Source organism: Elgaria multicarinata, chromosome 2, assembly GCF_023053635.1.
Source record: "Elgaria multicarinata webbii isolate HBS135686 ecotype San Diego chromosome 2, rElgMul1.1.pri, whole genome shotgun sequence".
NCBI classification, from domain to species: domain Eukaryota; kingdom Metazoa; phylum Chordata; class Lepidosauria; order Squamata; family Anguidae; genus Elgaria; species Elgaria multicarinata.
This window is the reverse complement of record NC_086172.1, coordinates 25893330-25908760: the sequence shown is the minus strand read 5'-3', so window position 1 is coordinate 25908760 and position 15431 is coordinate 25893330. Positions and strand designations below refer to the sequence as shown.

General features: G+C 39.4%; 1 protein-coding gene across 2 annotated transcripts in view; it reads right to left on the bottom strand.

The window, feature by feature from the left end:
• Positions 1–891: 891 nt before the first annotated feature.
• Positions 892–15431, bottom strand: part of ALS2 (alsin Rho guanine nucleotide exchange factor ALS2) — a 53876-nt gene continuing 39336 nt past the window's right edge. For both annotated transcript variants that reach the window (XM_063116169.1, XM_063116170.1), the window contains 10 exons: positions 15052–15219; positions 13679–13796; positions 12634–12791; positions 12362–12484; positions 10662–10838; positions 9190–9235; positions 7413–7474; positions 5839–5988; positions 4498–4594; positions 892–2099 (listed from right to left, as the gene is read on the bottom strand). In XM_063116169.1, coding sequence (XP_062972239.1) covers positions 2061–2099; positions 4498–4594; positions 5839–5988; positions 7413–7474; positions 9190–9235; positions 10662–10838; positions 12362–12484; positions 12634–12791; positions 13679–13796; positions 15052–15219 — 1138 coding nt within the window. In that variant the 3' untranslated portion in view covers positions 892–2060. The remainder of the gene's footprint in view (positions 2100–4497; positions 4595–5838; positions 5989–7412; positions 7475–9189; positions 9236–10661; positions 10839–12361; positions 12485–12633; positions 12792–13678; positions 13797–15051; positions 15220–15431) is intronic.

Genomic DNA, 15431 nt, shown 5'->3' with positions numbered 1-15431 from the left:
TCTACAGATATGTGTGGTTTTCAATGCCTTTTTCAGACAATTTGGATTTTGTTTTTATTTAGAAGGCTTCATTAACTGATCTCAGAATGGATTTGTTTTCAGAAGGATGCTGGAATACTTCTTCAGAAAATGTGAAGATATGTTTTGCAAGACATATGAATGTTTGAAAGATTTGATGTTTTGTCAGAGATATTGGCAGGATATAAATGCAATAATAAATAAATAAATAAATAAATAAAACAAACATTGTATCAGTCTTCTCCCTATTCATTGATTTTTCCCATTAGTTGAATAACCACTAACCTTTAGTGGAATAATAACAAAGAGACAATTTTGCATAGCTTCCCACTGTCTCTATCCATAATAATTTATAACTTAAGGTTTCAGCTACTACACTGTGACACCTGCTTAGAAGCATAAATAGAATGTTGTCAAATTACAGCAAGAGAGCAAAGTATTATTGAAATACATTTGGAATATTTTGGAAATATCCTTCACTGCTAAGTAATAGACCTCCATTTGTAATTCTGCTAATAGCAATTAAACTTTTACTATTAATTTCCATAAGTACCTTATAGTACAATGCTAACAAAGTTTACAAGGATTTCAGGCTTAGAGCCAGATTTTGCTCAAGCATCACTGAAATCTTCATTCTAAGAGCACCTACCTGAAACGACTTCAAACGGCATTCAGAATAAAACGGGCTATTTACATCAGTAATTTACTTTAAATCAGAAAGCTCTTATTAAGGGAGAAACTGAAACAGCCTTTATAACAATTACTAACGATAGCAGAATTAATCATAGCTCTCTTTACAGAAGAAACCCCTTGGAATGATCATGGAACTGCATCAAAACAGGACTTGTATTGATGGTCACAAAAGAAATCAGAGAATTAGCAATATTGTTTATTATGAAAACTGCTCCATTTACAGTCACAGCTCCCACCATATTTTTTAAATAAAGGAGCTACACACAAGCCATGATTCAGATGTCCAGAAGTTATTTGCATCGGCTATACTAACTGAAGTTAATTTTAGCCAGAAGAATATTTTCCACATCTCCCACTTATATGTGACAGACATAATAAAGAACAGCACCTGTTTTATCCAAGATGTCAGCTACCATTATCCATATAGACCAAGGGAAAAGTCACAAGAACAATGACATAAACATTCTGTGTGGGGTTTTTTTTTTAAACAGTGCTTCAACAAAAATAGCATTAAAAAGGGTGTTTCTTTCACCAAATAGGCATAGCAGAAGATAGGGGCTGAAGTCAGCGCATGTTAAACAGATATCTTAATCTTGACTGAGCATATGTTTATTGAGACCACCTGGGGTTCACACAAAGGAACTGTTTCATTTAAAACTTGGATATTTTGTTCACCTTGAGTCCTGGGATTGCCAAGGCTCAGAAGTATGAATACCACGAGTTCTGTAAACATAATAAACTCCAAATTCAGTGCCGACATTCAATATGACCAGTGCTCCTTAATGTTAAATGGCCAGCAAAGAATTTTTTTAAAAGCATCAGCTCGCATATTCTTACCACTCTGGAATTAGACAGGCCACTGGATTTGGATGGTTTCCACAGAAGCACTTGTAGCTCCTAGCAGTAACCTGACTTACAGAAAGGGATTCCACAGACATTTAGAGCAAGAAATGCAGCACACGACTCATGTCAACTATTTTCTTAGAGATGCACAAACGTAGGCAGTTTAATTTAGAAAGACACTGAGTGGTTTTATAGTGCATTTCAATCCTTCAAAAGCACAAAATGGACAGTACAGTACATCCCTGGACTATGCTTTTATATGGATTCCATGTAGATGACATACGACACATAATTTTTCCTTCCCAGCTGCTATGCAAAGTATCTTTTGCTTCCTCTGTATTTTCTCTTTTCCGTTGATCGATCTTAAGGCTTTGCTTTTTATGTCCTTGAAGAAGGTCTAGGATTGACAGCCACAGCATGATGATTTATTTCTCCATTTTAAGTGATTTCCGAAAAAAAGGATAAAACCTCCGTTCAAAAGAGTCTTCCATGTTTAGGAGAAAGATTTAGGTAAGCTTTTCATGTTGAATCTGGTAATAACATGCCTGAAAAAAGAGTTGTATTTAATCAGATTTAGCTGAAAATATTTTCTGTGGGTTGGATCCAGACTAGGGATGGGAGAATCATTGATTTTCAAGCTCACTAAAATTCTCCAAAATGCAGTTTCAAAGTTGTTTCACCTTGTTCTGTTTTTTAAACTATTTTTCAGTTCATTCAAACGGGAAAAGTGTGCAATTTGAATGGGGAAAATTTGCATTACAGTGCATATTTTTTTAAAAGTGCACACTTTCCTCCATTGACTAAAACGTAAACATGCACATTTGTGAAAAATGTGCCAAGTTTGCTTATTTGTTGTTTCAACCATCATAGTCATATCAACTATACCAATGCATATACCAACAATACAGATAAGCATACAAAAACTCTATAATACAAAAGAGTAAAATACAAAAATATACTCGCAAAGGTTTTCATTGAAAAATGTACATTTTTTAAAAGCAAATGCACTTTTTGTGAATTTGCAAACATTTCTCAAAAAAATTCTACTGCTCACACTTCGAATTATGAACATGACATTTTCAAATGATTTCTGAACATGCACAAAATTCTCATACATCCCTAATCCATTGAATTTAATTTGCACTGAAATCAATGGGAGTGAAGTCATATTTCAATGGGATCAAAGTTCAATTAATTTAGGTTATAATCTTTAACACACTTACTAGAAAATAAGCTACACTGAACATAGTGGGGTTAATTCTGAGTAAACGTGCATAGAAACAGCATTATAATTCTAGACCCATCCCTGTGAAAACAAGACTTTGGGAATGTTCGCGGGTCACAGCAGCGCTCAGTGGCAAATCCTGGGTTAATAATAATTAACCCAGGATTTGTTGGAATGTAGGCCATGTGCAAGCCACTTCTATTTTCTGTGAATGTGTAAACCTGGACCTTTGGCTTCTTTAGGGGCTAAACAACCCAGCAGTTAACCCAACAATAAATCATGTTATTTAGCCCCTAAACATCCCATCGTTCCATGCTCACACACTCACAACCTCCAATTGGAGGTTGTTTAGAAAAAATGGAAGCAGTGCACATCCCTGTGAATTGTGGATTAACCCATAATTAGCAGCTGTGACATGCGAACCGGGTCTATAGCAAGAGCTTTGATTGAACACAGTTAGTATTTGTATAATTAGTGGTACAGATGTGTTGCTTCATAAGCTCTCCTCTAAGGAACAGAACTACATGAAAGCTTCGGCTATGGGGCGGTATATAAATGTAATAAATAACAACAACAACAACAACATTTACACAACTAATCTATCAAGTCAAAGAAATTTCACAAAAACTTCCTTTCTGTTCCTTTTTTCTTTTTACCAAGAGCTATATTTTATCCAAATACCTTGGGTACGTTATTATTTATTACCTGCATTTCGTTATGAAATAATCCCAAAGTCATGTACAACCAATAAAAGACAATAAAATCATACATCAACCATAGAATCATAGAACAGTAGAGTGGGAAGGGGCCTATAAGGCCATCGAGTTCAACCCCCTCCTCAATGCAATACCAGTAGGACAAATAAATAAGAATTTACATGACACAGCAAAAAAAAAAAATCAATAAAAAGCCTGGGTGAACAGACAGGTTTTTAGTTGGTGCTGAAAGCTTGTAAAACTTGGTGCCGCCTATGTATTCTGAGGGAGGGACTTCCATAGTCAGGATGCCTGTATCAAGAACACCCTCTCTTAGGTTGCCATGTATCTCAGATTGTTGCATGCGTGATTATAGCTCTCCAATTATGGAATACCCAGCCCAGTTTAAAACCCTTTTTCCCTGCCCAGGCATTTTAATTGGCTGTTTTTGTCTGTTTTATTGTATCAGCTGCCTTCTTTGTTTTACAATGATGTCGTTTTGGTGTTTTTATTACTTTTAATTGTATTTGTACACCACCCTGCAATTGACAAGGAAGAAAGGTGGCTATATATTTTCCTGACTATAATATCAACAAACGAGATGTGATATTTTAAAAGTTTGAGCAATATCAGCATAAATCTGTACCTCCCAATAACTTTTTGTCCATGGACTATTGTCAGGTTTGTGGTTTTTAGACTTCCAAGTTAGGGCCTACTGGTTGGTTACAAAAGTAAGGACAAAAGTATGTAGACTTTGTATTTGCAATGAAAGCAGGCAAGAAACTGAAACTTCAAACGGCTCTAGATGTAAATCAGCCCTTGTCAACCTGGTGCCTTTTAAATGTGCTGGACTACAACTTCCAGCATCCCCTAGCAAGCCAAGCCGGCTGGGGGATGCTTGGAGTTGCGGTCCATGACATCAAGAAAGGAGCAGGTTGGGGAAGGCTGGTATAAACATTTTTAGATACAGAATAAATACCAGATGATCATTTTAAGAAATAGAGATGAATATATAAGGCTTGCCTTCAGAGTGGTGAACATAATGCCTTGTTCCCCATGCTGGAGATAGGGATCCATGAGGTCCTCAATCAAGTGCACTTCAGACCCCAAATTCCTTATCCTGTAACAAATGAAACATAGCTTGCATTCAACCACACAGCATTTCACATGACCTTCTCAAGAACGAAATCATCAGGAAGCCATCTTGTCATGTAATAGAGAGTCCTCTAGCCTGCCTTCCTGTCTTTGAAGGTTAGGTTTCTACACAATTGTAGTATTGTACATCTCTGTGCTACCAAATGCAGATTATTTATTTATTTATTTAAACATGGACACATTACCTTATTTCAGATTTTACCAAGCAATGAGGCTTTGACATTGGGACTCCAGAGACATTGGAGTCCCAAGCTGTGAATAACTACGCTATGGCTTAGCATTTGCAGTGACTGCTTTTCTCACCATGCTAATTCCTGTATGCAAGCTGCTCTCAAATTGTTAGACTCGTGGGGCATTTCCATTTGATCAATTTTCAGAGTGCTGTGCAACATACCTGTGCTTTACCTTTCCACTGAGGCTGCATGTCTGCTACAAGGGTAACACCGGTTCTTAGTACTACGTAAGTGCTATTTTGTACCTGGGGAAAATCTCAAGGATACTCAATGCTATAACGCAGATGCACTAGAATCAGTTACCGACTGGAAATTGTGTGTGGTGAGTGACACGCCTCCGCCCCTTCCCAATGCTCAAATCATTTTGTGAGCCTGCATTTGTTCGGTACTCTTCTGTTGTGTAGCCCCAATGCTGAAACACACACCTGGTTTCTTCTTCCCTTTGCTGGAGCACACACCTATCCACATTAATATACCCCTAAAGGAGAGTACTAGGACAGCTATTCCCCAAGCTGTTCCATTTCCAAGTAACATATGAAGAATGCCTTCCCAACTGAGATCAGGTATGCACCAAACATTAATTTGTTTTCAGAGTTTGTGTAAGACTTTTCTTTTTCAGGCAAGCCTTCCTTGACTAAGGACTATATTCCAGCCACTGTCTTATCGATGTTCTTGCTGTTATTGTAAACATTTTTGGATTCTGCATTTAAACTTATTGGACGTCATTCTGATATCTCTGCTCATAAATTCTATAATAAATGAAAAACTAAATATATCCCATTCCCCATATAAGAGTTTACACTACTGGCATTGGATCAGAGACAGGAAATGTGAAATGGATAAAATGCAATTGGAACACACAGCTTGAATACAAGTTGAACCAGCGCTGTGTTTTATTAAGCAATAAAGCTGGAATATTCACTGCAAAAGTTAATCACAAGATTCAGTGCATTTTTAAAAAGGTGAATTTACCCACCTGGCTCGTAGCACCACATACAGAAAAACAGGAAATAAATCATCCATGGACCAAAGGAAATCTTCATGAAGATTCTCGAGTACATTCTGCGAGATCTCCTCAAAGGTCTGCTGGATCACCTTCAGTTTGTCAGCAGGTGTAAAAGTTGTACTATTGGGAAGACATTTTTTTCTTTTACAAAATTTAAGCAAGTTATCTTTGGTTTCTGAAGAATGAATCAACCCTGTCCTCTTATCATTGGAGACATGTAACAGAATAAAACTTGCGCCACACCAATGAAAACTAAGAACAGATGCATAATTCAGGGGTTTGGAAACAAAGCCCTATGAGGAAAGACTGAAAGAACTGGCCATATTTAGCCTGGAGAAGACTGAAGGGAGACATGATAGCACTCTTTAAGTACTTGAAAGGTTGTTATACTAGGAGGGCCAGGATCTCTTCTCAATCATCCCAGAGTGCAGGACACGGAATAATGGGCTCAAGTTACAAGAAACCAGATTCCAGCTGGACATCAGGAAAAACGTCCTGACTGTTAGAGCAGTACGACAATGGAAACAGTTACCTAGGGAGGTCGTGGGCTCTCCCACCCTAGAGGCATTCAAGAGGCAACTGGACAGTCATCAGTCAGGTATGCTTTAAGGTGGATTCTTGCATTGAGTTGGACTTGATGGCCTTATAGGCCCCTTCCAACTCAATTATTCTATGACAGTTCTAGGACTGAGGAATATTGAGGAAAGAACAAACAACAATTAGCTTTTTGAATGTTTTATAGTGATGATCTTTAGAGGGCGTCTCTTCATTAGTGCAGCTTCTACTTAAATGAAGCAAATCCTATTACCACAGGGATGGGGAATGTGTAGCCCTGCAAACGTTGGACTGCAGCTCCCATGATCCCACAACATTGGCTATGTGGGCTAGTGCTGATGGGAGTTGCAATCCAAAAATATATGGAGGGCCACATGAGGCCAGGGATGGGGAACAAGAGTTAGAAAGCTTTGAGATATTCCCTGTTTTAGGGTTGTGGGTGGTTTGCTAACCATGCCAACAACCCACCTTTGCTGGGTTCGGACATCATGATAAACCATGGCACCTGCCCACCAAGGCTTGAATATTCAAAATGGCCACTGGCACGCACTATAATCCACCATGCCTTAAATAAGTCACAGTGGGCTGCCGTGATTGTGTGAACCAGGCGTCTTCGAAAAAAACAGAGATTAGTTTCTGATGTGAACAAAAGACCAATGCATACCAAAAAAAGTTGGAAAGTAGAAAATATCTGCACCTTTTAATTTGGAATATAAAGAAAAGCAAGAGATAGGAACAAAATTCAAAACTAAATATTTACCCAGTAGGTAGTGAGCTGATTCAGCATTACATAAACTATTCACTTGCAACACACTTCTATGCATGTTTATTCACAGTAAACATGGACAGCATTATGCTGCAAGTATATACTTCCTAGGTAAGGCCTTCAGCCCATTGCCACAATTTTCAAACCACCCAGCTAAAGTAGTCCTATCGATCTCTATAGGATGGGATAGGTAGGAAAATAAGGTGCCTAAATTTGAGATTACCTGATCTGTTGTAAACATTCCACTGCTGAAGCAAAACAGGCATCCTTTGTATTTGGCAATACCTAAATATAAGAATGAAAATTGATGATTGCAGCTAACTTTGTCTCTAACAGTGTATTGAATTTGAAAGAATAAACACACCAATTTCAGAACTAGAGATACTGGATTAAAAGTGCCAAAACGTCATCTTCTAGAACACCATGATTGTTTAATTTCTCCATTCATTCCAATTTAAAGAAGCCACATCAAAAAGGAAAAATGAGATTTTCAATCGGCTTGATCAGGACTGTAAGCTTTAAGTTTAATTGCTTGATTAGCTAAACTACAGTTGACTAATCAGTAGGGTCATGACTTTAGAAGATATTTATCTTTATTTGAAAGTTATTTTGGTTCTGGGTTACTATAATATTGAATAAAATGTTTTTCAGGGTATTTTCTAACAATGACTTGTAGCTTTTGTTTATTGAATTGTAAGTTATTTACATTCCTTTAGTATATTAGAAAGGCATCTAAACTGTGGTCTTGGTCATAATCTAAATTTCATCAATAACCCTCCCTCCCCCAGATGATTAACTTAAAAATTCTTTAGTTGCTGGTAGACATCCATGTATTACAATGGAGCTGAGACCATCAAAATCCTTGAATGAGTAATCTCATCCAACAAACCATTTTGGGTCACTCTTTTACGAGAAGCAATCTGTGACACAACTGGGGCTGAATATACCCAATTAGTGTGGTCCTGCTGCAACATTCTTGTTGAGTCACGTACATAACCTGTGCTACACTGTCGTTGCTTGAGGTTTGCCTCAATTTAACAAGCCACGGTACCTCCACCAGCCCTCACCAAACAGTGGCCCCCAATCCTTGCTATGCAATTGAGTCTAGTGTCTGTTGGAAGAACACACTGACACCGTTGATAAATGGCAACGCAGGCGGCAGTGGGGGGGTCCAGAGCAGTAGAGATATGTGGGGGTGCCCAGCCTAGTCAATGTAATGCAGAAACAACCCTTGTGCTTTGGCCCCTAGCAGCCAGTGGGTTGTATCCAATGTTAGTCTAACTCGAGTCCAAATCATTTCAACTTTCTACTCTACGTATGTTGTTCCCCACCTCGATCCAAATAAATATAGGAGGAGGAGGAGGAGGAGGACTAACACTGGATGCAAACTAGTATGAACCGAAACTGATATCATTAGGTTGAGCTAGTCTGAGGGGACGGAGTCTACGCTGCACAGCAAAGCCTCCCCACCTCTGCCCCACCCTCTATTTAGTGACAATGCGGCGACTTGCCTCTGGCAAGGCGACTGTGTACTCACTGCACATCTGCATTTTAGTCTCCATATGGGAAGGAAAGATTTTGTTTTAGCAGGAGAAGCACCACTTAACCCATATTCAGAAAAGGCACATCTAAAATGGAACAGCAAAAAAGCTTCCAGCCAAACCAATGATTTATTAGATTGGATCTTCTAATGAAGCAATCATCTGGGGATCGTTTCACAATCAAACAAGTGAGATAAAGACAGCAAAGGTAATTGTAAATATTACATGTCCTTGGAGCCATGCTACTGGAACTATGAATTAACTGTCCCTGGAAGAACTGTATACTGTAAAAATTATTGACATACCATTAAGGAAAGTTGCAGATACCAACTAAAAGAGCAGTGCATTAAAGTCAACACATATACATGGTGCTGTTTTCTTTTACCCAGTTCAAAAGCTCAAAGACACACACGCACACACTCACAAAGGTAGGAATCTGGTAAATTAAACTTAATATACCTTTTTATTTTCCCCAAGGAAAGATGCAGTCGTTGGCCAAAATTTCCTAAAAGGAACAGCATAAATACAGTTAACGGGAGTTTCAAATACACACAAAAAAGCTTATTATTTATAAAGGGCCAAGCTGTGCAAAGGTGACCGAATTCATGAGTCTGAAAAGCAACTGCTGTAGACATGTAGAGATCAGGGATATCGGGAAGATTTCAGAGATCCAACATAGTTCCTGGCTGGTGTCCTCTCAGACTGTCAGAGCTGCCCCAATCACAACTGGCTCTTCTGAGATTGCAGCAGCGCCTCAGTCCCAAGACAAGACTGAAACTGCATATGGTACAGGGCAATCTAGCACAAGAGAATGAGAAACTGATTCTGTACCTCCCACACATTACTATCTGCCATAAATAAAAGGGCATGGCAATGCGCTCTCTCTGTCCTGGCTATACTAGTATAAAATGTGGGGGTATCATGAGAGAGGAGAACGTAGGGTTGCAGCCAATGCTGGCCATCTGCCAGCAGAATGGAAATTGTTGGTAAAACACATTTCCCCTTTCCCCTGCAGCCCTCTGGCTGCTTCCCCAAATCAGGTCTAAGGGTAGGGGGCACATGGGGGGGGGGGATGCAGAAGGGAAGATAGCAAGGGAAAATCCACTTGCATAATTTCGGATTTAACCCAATTAGCTATTTAATTGGGTTGTTCGGACAATCACGGGGGGTGGGAAAAGTCATGGTGGCTTCTCCCCTCACCCATGCACACGAGTGCCCATTTTTTATATAATTACCAGCACTGCAGTGTGGGTTAGCGTGTTGTCTGAATGCAGCATGGCATGGGTGGCTTCGTACCCACCCTACACTCCCTAACACACATTGTGGCTTGAACACAATGGCCCCCACTGTGTACTGGGTTCAAACGATATGCCAACCATGCTTTAGCATGGCTAATTATGTAAACGAAGGAAGAATCCACAGCATGTATGGGTGTGGGGGAGGGGGGAAGAAGCCACAACAGCTTCTTTCCCCTCCATGTTTGTTTGAACCTCAACCAAGTGAAGGTAGAAGAAATGAAGAGACAATAAAAGAAGGAGAGGCAACGGGGGTGATGGGAAAGAGGTAAAAGGGAGAACAGGAAGCCAGTGATGAGGGAAGCATAGCCCAAGGCAAAAGGGAGTAGGAAAAAATAGCGATAGAGCCAAGATGGGCAGGTGGTGAACAGAATAGACACCGTAAGGTGGTGGTTTGGGATTTCCAAAGGATAAAGACATTGCCTTGCTGAATTTTTAGCTAGATTCATCAGCAAAATGAGAAACCGTCACCACTTGGACACACTGAAAATCCTAACATACAATTTAAATAATTTACACTATTATCTTCTTCATTATCAGTGAAGCACTGTTAGAGAGCACAAGAAGGAGAATGCCATACTTCTGCTTTTGAGTTGCACTCTGTATTTCCAGCAGCATCTTGAAGTATATGCTTACGTTTGCACTCCCAAAAAGCTCAACAGTGCCGTGTCTGGCTGTTTGTTCAGACGCAAAACACACTCCCAGTACACATCTTCCTCTCGCTCGTTGTCCAAGGCATAGAGCATAAACAAGGGAGGGTAGAGTCGGGGTAGCAAGACAGGAAGCAGCAATCCGGAGCTTGTGACCACATAGCTTAAAAACAGTAAATCAAGGAAAACGTGCTGGATGTTATATTGAACAAGTGGAAGCACGTGAAAATTCACAAAAAGCTTTGCTATATGATTGAGGCCTCTTCATCCTTTCCTTCCAACAGCTCATGTTGAGTAAAATAGCCCCAAGACATGGAGATCAGAAGTTTAGTTCCCCCTGCCTTCTGCCCCTCTTTCTGGGTTGTGGCTACCAGTGCCATGGGCATCCACAGAGTTGAGGGACATTCCGCTGTCCTCATGCATTGTGTGTCGGCATGCCTTCAGGGCTGTGAGTAGATTGGCTTCTTCTCTGGCTGAGTGATTTAGGATTCTTGTCAAAGCTCCACGTCTGATAAGCAAGCAATGAAGCCACAGGCGTTGGGTGTAGCTAGCAGTGCTGTTTCCTTTTGCTTTGCTTTGCCCTGTTCATCCCCCACCCTCCCACTTATGTCATGGGCATGTACAGGCACTCAACTGCATAACAGTTGAATCAAATATTTATATCGAATTTCAAAACAGTGACTTGTTTCTATAATAACAACAATTATAAGGCAGTTAAATCGAACAAATTAGTAACGTCAATTATAAAGCGGTTCAATCAAACAACATAGAATAGGGAGTCAATAATGACCTCCCAAACATTACATTGACAACAAAAGTACTGTTTTAAAGTCCCTACATTGATGTTGTTACAATAGACTGAATTATTTTTATGACAATGAAATTATTACAATAGACCAAATTATTTCTATAACAGGAGTCCGGATTAGCGTCCCGTTTCGTGCTACTTCCTCAGATATACGGTCATTAAGAGTCGCCATGTACGAGCATAAGCAACTCCAAATCTCCTTTTAATTATCTGGCACCTTCCTTCTACAGGAATTCTCTTTTGCTCCAGCTAAGAATTTATTAGCTTCATTAGCTTTATTATAAAAACAAGTCACTGTTTTGAAATTCGATATAAATATTGTTTGATTCAACTGTTATGCGGTTGTGTGCTGAGGGGCACTCTTTACCATTTGTGATTACCAACTGCAGCCTTCATGTTTATGGGCATGTACAGGACATGGGGCATGTTACACAAGTGCACTCCTGGCATAAGTGAAGAATAGGAATGTTTGGGATTGCACCCCTCTGGAATGTTTTCTCGTTACTCCCATTTTAAAGAACTGGAAGTAAGGCTGGGAAGTCAAATCTTAAGCTATTCACTTAGTCGGTAGCTGCATTGACATGGAAAAAACAATTTATAGGGCTCCAAGATGGATGGAGTCTGGGATGTGGAATGACTTTGCTAGGTTAAACTTAAAAGTCAAAAATTCTCCTAAATAAAGCCTACACTGATACAAAAGTTGAAGTAGCAGAGATTTGCAAGATTCACTCAGTAATGAAAGTGTTTTAATTTATCTGAGCGCACAAAACCACCACTCACAAATTATACTTTCCACCTGTATTTAGATTTCATGTTAGATTATAATGCATGAAAGAACAGGGGAGGGGGGGAATCTGAAAAGATTTTTAAGTACAAACCCTGGCTCTGGAGATTCAGGTCTGGAGTCATTTTTCCCGCTACAGAAGGATCTCCTTCCCTTAGTCACAGTCACCAAAAGTGGAATTGTACTGCCCTCCTCAGGAAGATCAGGAAACAAGAACCTTAAGCCAAAATATACATAAGGTAACCACAAATCACCAAAACTTGTTAAGCATCCTTAGTGAGAGATGTGCTTTAAATGTTTGTCAGAAAAGAAAGGTAGAATATAAATGTTCTCCATTAAATAAAAAAACAATTTTTTTCATCTTACCTGACTAACTGGAAGATGCGTTTGAGGTAGGATTTAATTTCCCTGACAGCTTCCTGCAATAGCCGCCGATTGGCTCCCACTCCTACATAGGTCATTCGGTATACAGCTACTAGGGTTTCGACAAGTTTTCCCAAAGGATGCAGAGGAGTATCACAAGCCTAAAAAATAAGGAGTCAGAGAACCAGACAGCTACATAAAGAAGCAGAATCTTAATTGCACCATCCATACGTTAGGTTTTTGTTTTATATTATCTACGTTCAAACAATATAAACAACATAAAAGGCAAACTACATAATCTACACATCCAATACAAAGTAGAACCTGCAGTTCACATTTAACATGTTCACATTTTTTGTGAACCGCCCAGAGAGCTTCGGCTATTGGGCGGTATAAAAATGTAATAAATAAATAAATAAACATCTTGCAATATCATCTGAAAGTTGAATCAAAGACTTGCAATCTGTAAGAACGTTTAAGCAAGGTTGGGGTAAGAACTGGAAATAGTGTTTCTATAATCTATTCATGACACACTTTTTTGGTAAGAATATAGTGTCTCAAGCTGTGTGCACTAGTTGCTGGGGAACATGGGTGAGAGGGTGCTGTTGCACCATGTCCTGCTTGTTCTTCCCTGGCTGATGGCTGGTTGGCCACTGTGCGAACAGAGTGCTGGACTAGAGGGACCCTTGGTCTGATCCAGCATCAGGGCTCTTCTTAGGTTCTAAGTTACAATTCTAAATATAGACTAGGGTGTAAGTTCAACTGCACATAGTGAGACTTATTTCCAAGTGGACATACATGGGGATTGCAGGGTTGTTTGTCCAAAACAAAACAACAAAAAAGGAATGCAGAACTTTTTCTACAATCCTACTGATTAAATGGATTTGATAGATGTGATTCAGAACAGGATGCTGGCAACATTGTTATATGTATGGAACACATTTATTTTATTGATTTGGAGATCAGTGAACAGCAGCAAGTTATGAATGCTTATTGTTTGCATCCTGGCTTACAGATACAATAGCTTATCCAGTGACAGTCAGGATACCTTTATGAGATATTTCTTAATGTTGTCGTATTTTTCCAGTGTGAAGGCACCAACATGTTGTGGAATGAACTCCAAACTTTCCAGGGTTTGAGCATGAGACCTGCTCAACAGTTCTGGACTGCAACAACAGAAGGGATAGTTATATCCTACACAGGAAATATACATGGAACAAGAATTCACATAAATGGTGTGGGGAAAAACCTATACATTAAATGAAATCCAAAAAGTCATAAGGGTTGGATGCATCAACCTGCCCTTCTGCAAACAGAAGAGTCTTCCATTCACAGAAGGTGTTTCGATCCAGCCGAAATTGGCAGCTTTTCATAGGGAGGAAAAATGAGCAAATACCATCTCTCCTTTCATGAGCAATTCTAGCTCTGTACCCCTTCTACGGCTGAAAGGGGGCATCGTTGGGTCCAACCCATATAAGAAACCATTTTCTCAAAATGATTACATAAAACCAGAGAGCTTGAAATACACACACAAAATGATCTAGAAAAAAATTATTAAATCTTTGGTTTTTACCCAAGCTTGCAATTTTATGACACCCATTGTATTTAATACATTCATTTCCTTCCCTTCCTCTCCAACAATTACTGTTTTGCAAAATCACGGCACTACAGATTTTAAGTGTACAAATTGACACTGTTTCGCTTCTTTTATGCCAGCAGTTAAGACTTGCTGCGATTCAGCTATCATGTGGCAACTCATGTGAACTCATTTTCCCATTTCCTGCATACAACTGCATAATTTGCTTTTCCTTTGCTTCTGCCGATTGGTAAAACCAGCTTCTGGCCCAGCCTTCCCCAAGCTCCTGCCTTCCAGATGTTTTGGACTACAATTCCCAGCACTCCTGACAACTGGCCATGCCGATGGCTGGGGCTTATGGGACTTGAAGTCCCAAATAAGCTGGGCAAGGCTCTTCTAGATATTTGCTCTAACCTGATAGTAATTTTCATATCTTACCTGAAACATTCCCTCCTTTTGCTACACCCATCTCCTCCTGCCTCAACTAGAGATTTTTTATTATGTCTTCTTCAATACATAAATAATTCTAGGCAGCAAACGCCAAATGTTATGTTAAATATCTCTATTATAGAATTAGTTACAAGCATATTTGCATTCTATCAGTATTTTCTAAATATGTTAGAATTGCAAAAGCCTTTGAAAGTACAAAAAAAAAATCCAATTTATTTTAAAGTTCATATAACCTATGCATAAGTGAAAGCTGTGTATATTTAAATATATTCCCATAATAAACTCCCGGGAATCAAAGATATTTTTTAACCTGAATGTGGAATTTAATGACAACTGAACTCTCTATTAGAATTTTTGTGGGGTTGCTTGAAACACATCCATCCCATACTACTAACCTGTCTTTATGTTGACGTCGATTGGTTGTCAGGGCAACAGCAATGTTATCCCAAGCTTTCCACCTATCCCCTTGGCCTGGTTGCTCGCAGCCTAGCTGGTGCCAGCATTCTTCAAACACGGCCCTCCACTTCTCATCAGCAGCAACAGCAAGGTTTCCAAGCTTCCGCCTGGCAACATTGAACAACAACAACTGCAACTCTTAAGATGTAAATGACCAATTTTGCCCCCAATGCATGCAATTCTAGATTGTCCGGGGGGGGGGGGCAGGACAGGAACAGATAACTGAGCAGAAAAACAAGTCTTTGGAACCTCAACGAGCTCATGGACAAAGGCAATTTAAATTTGGCATAAAAAAATCCTAAAGCCATTTATGTAAATA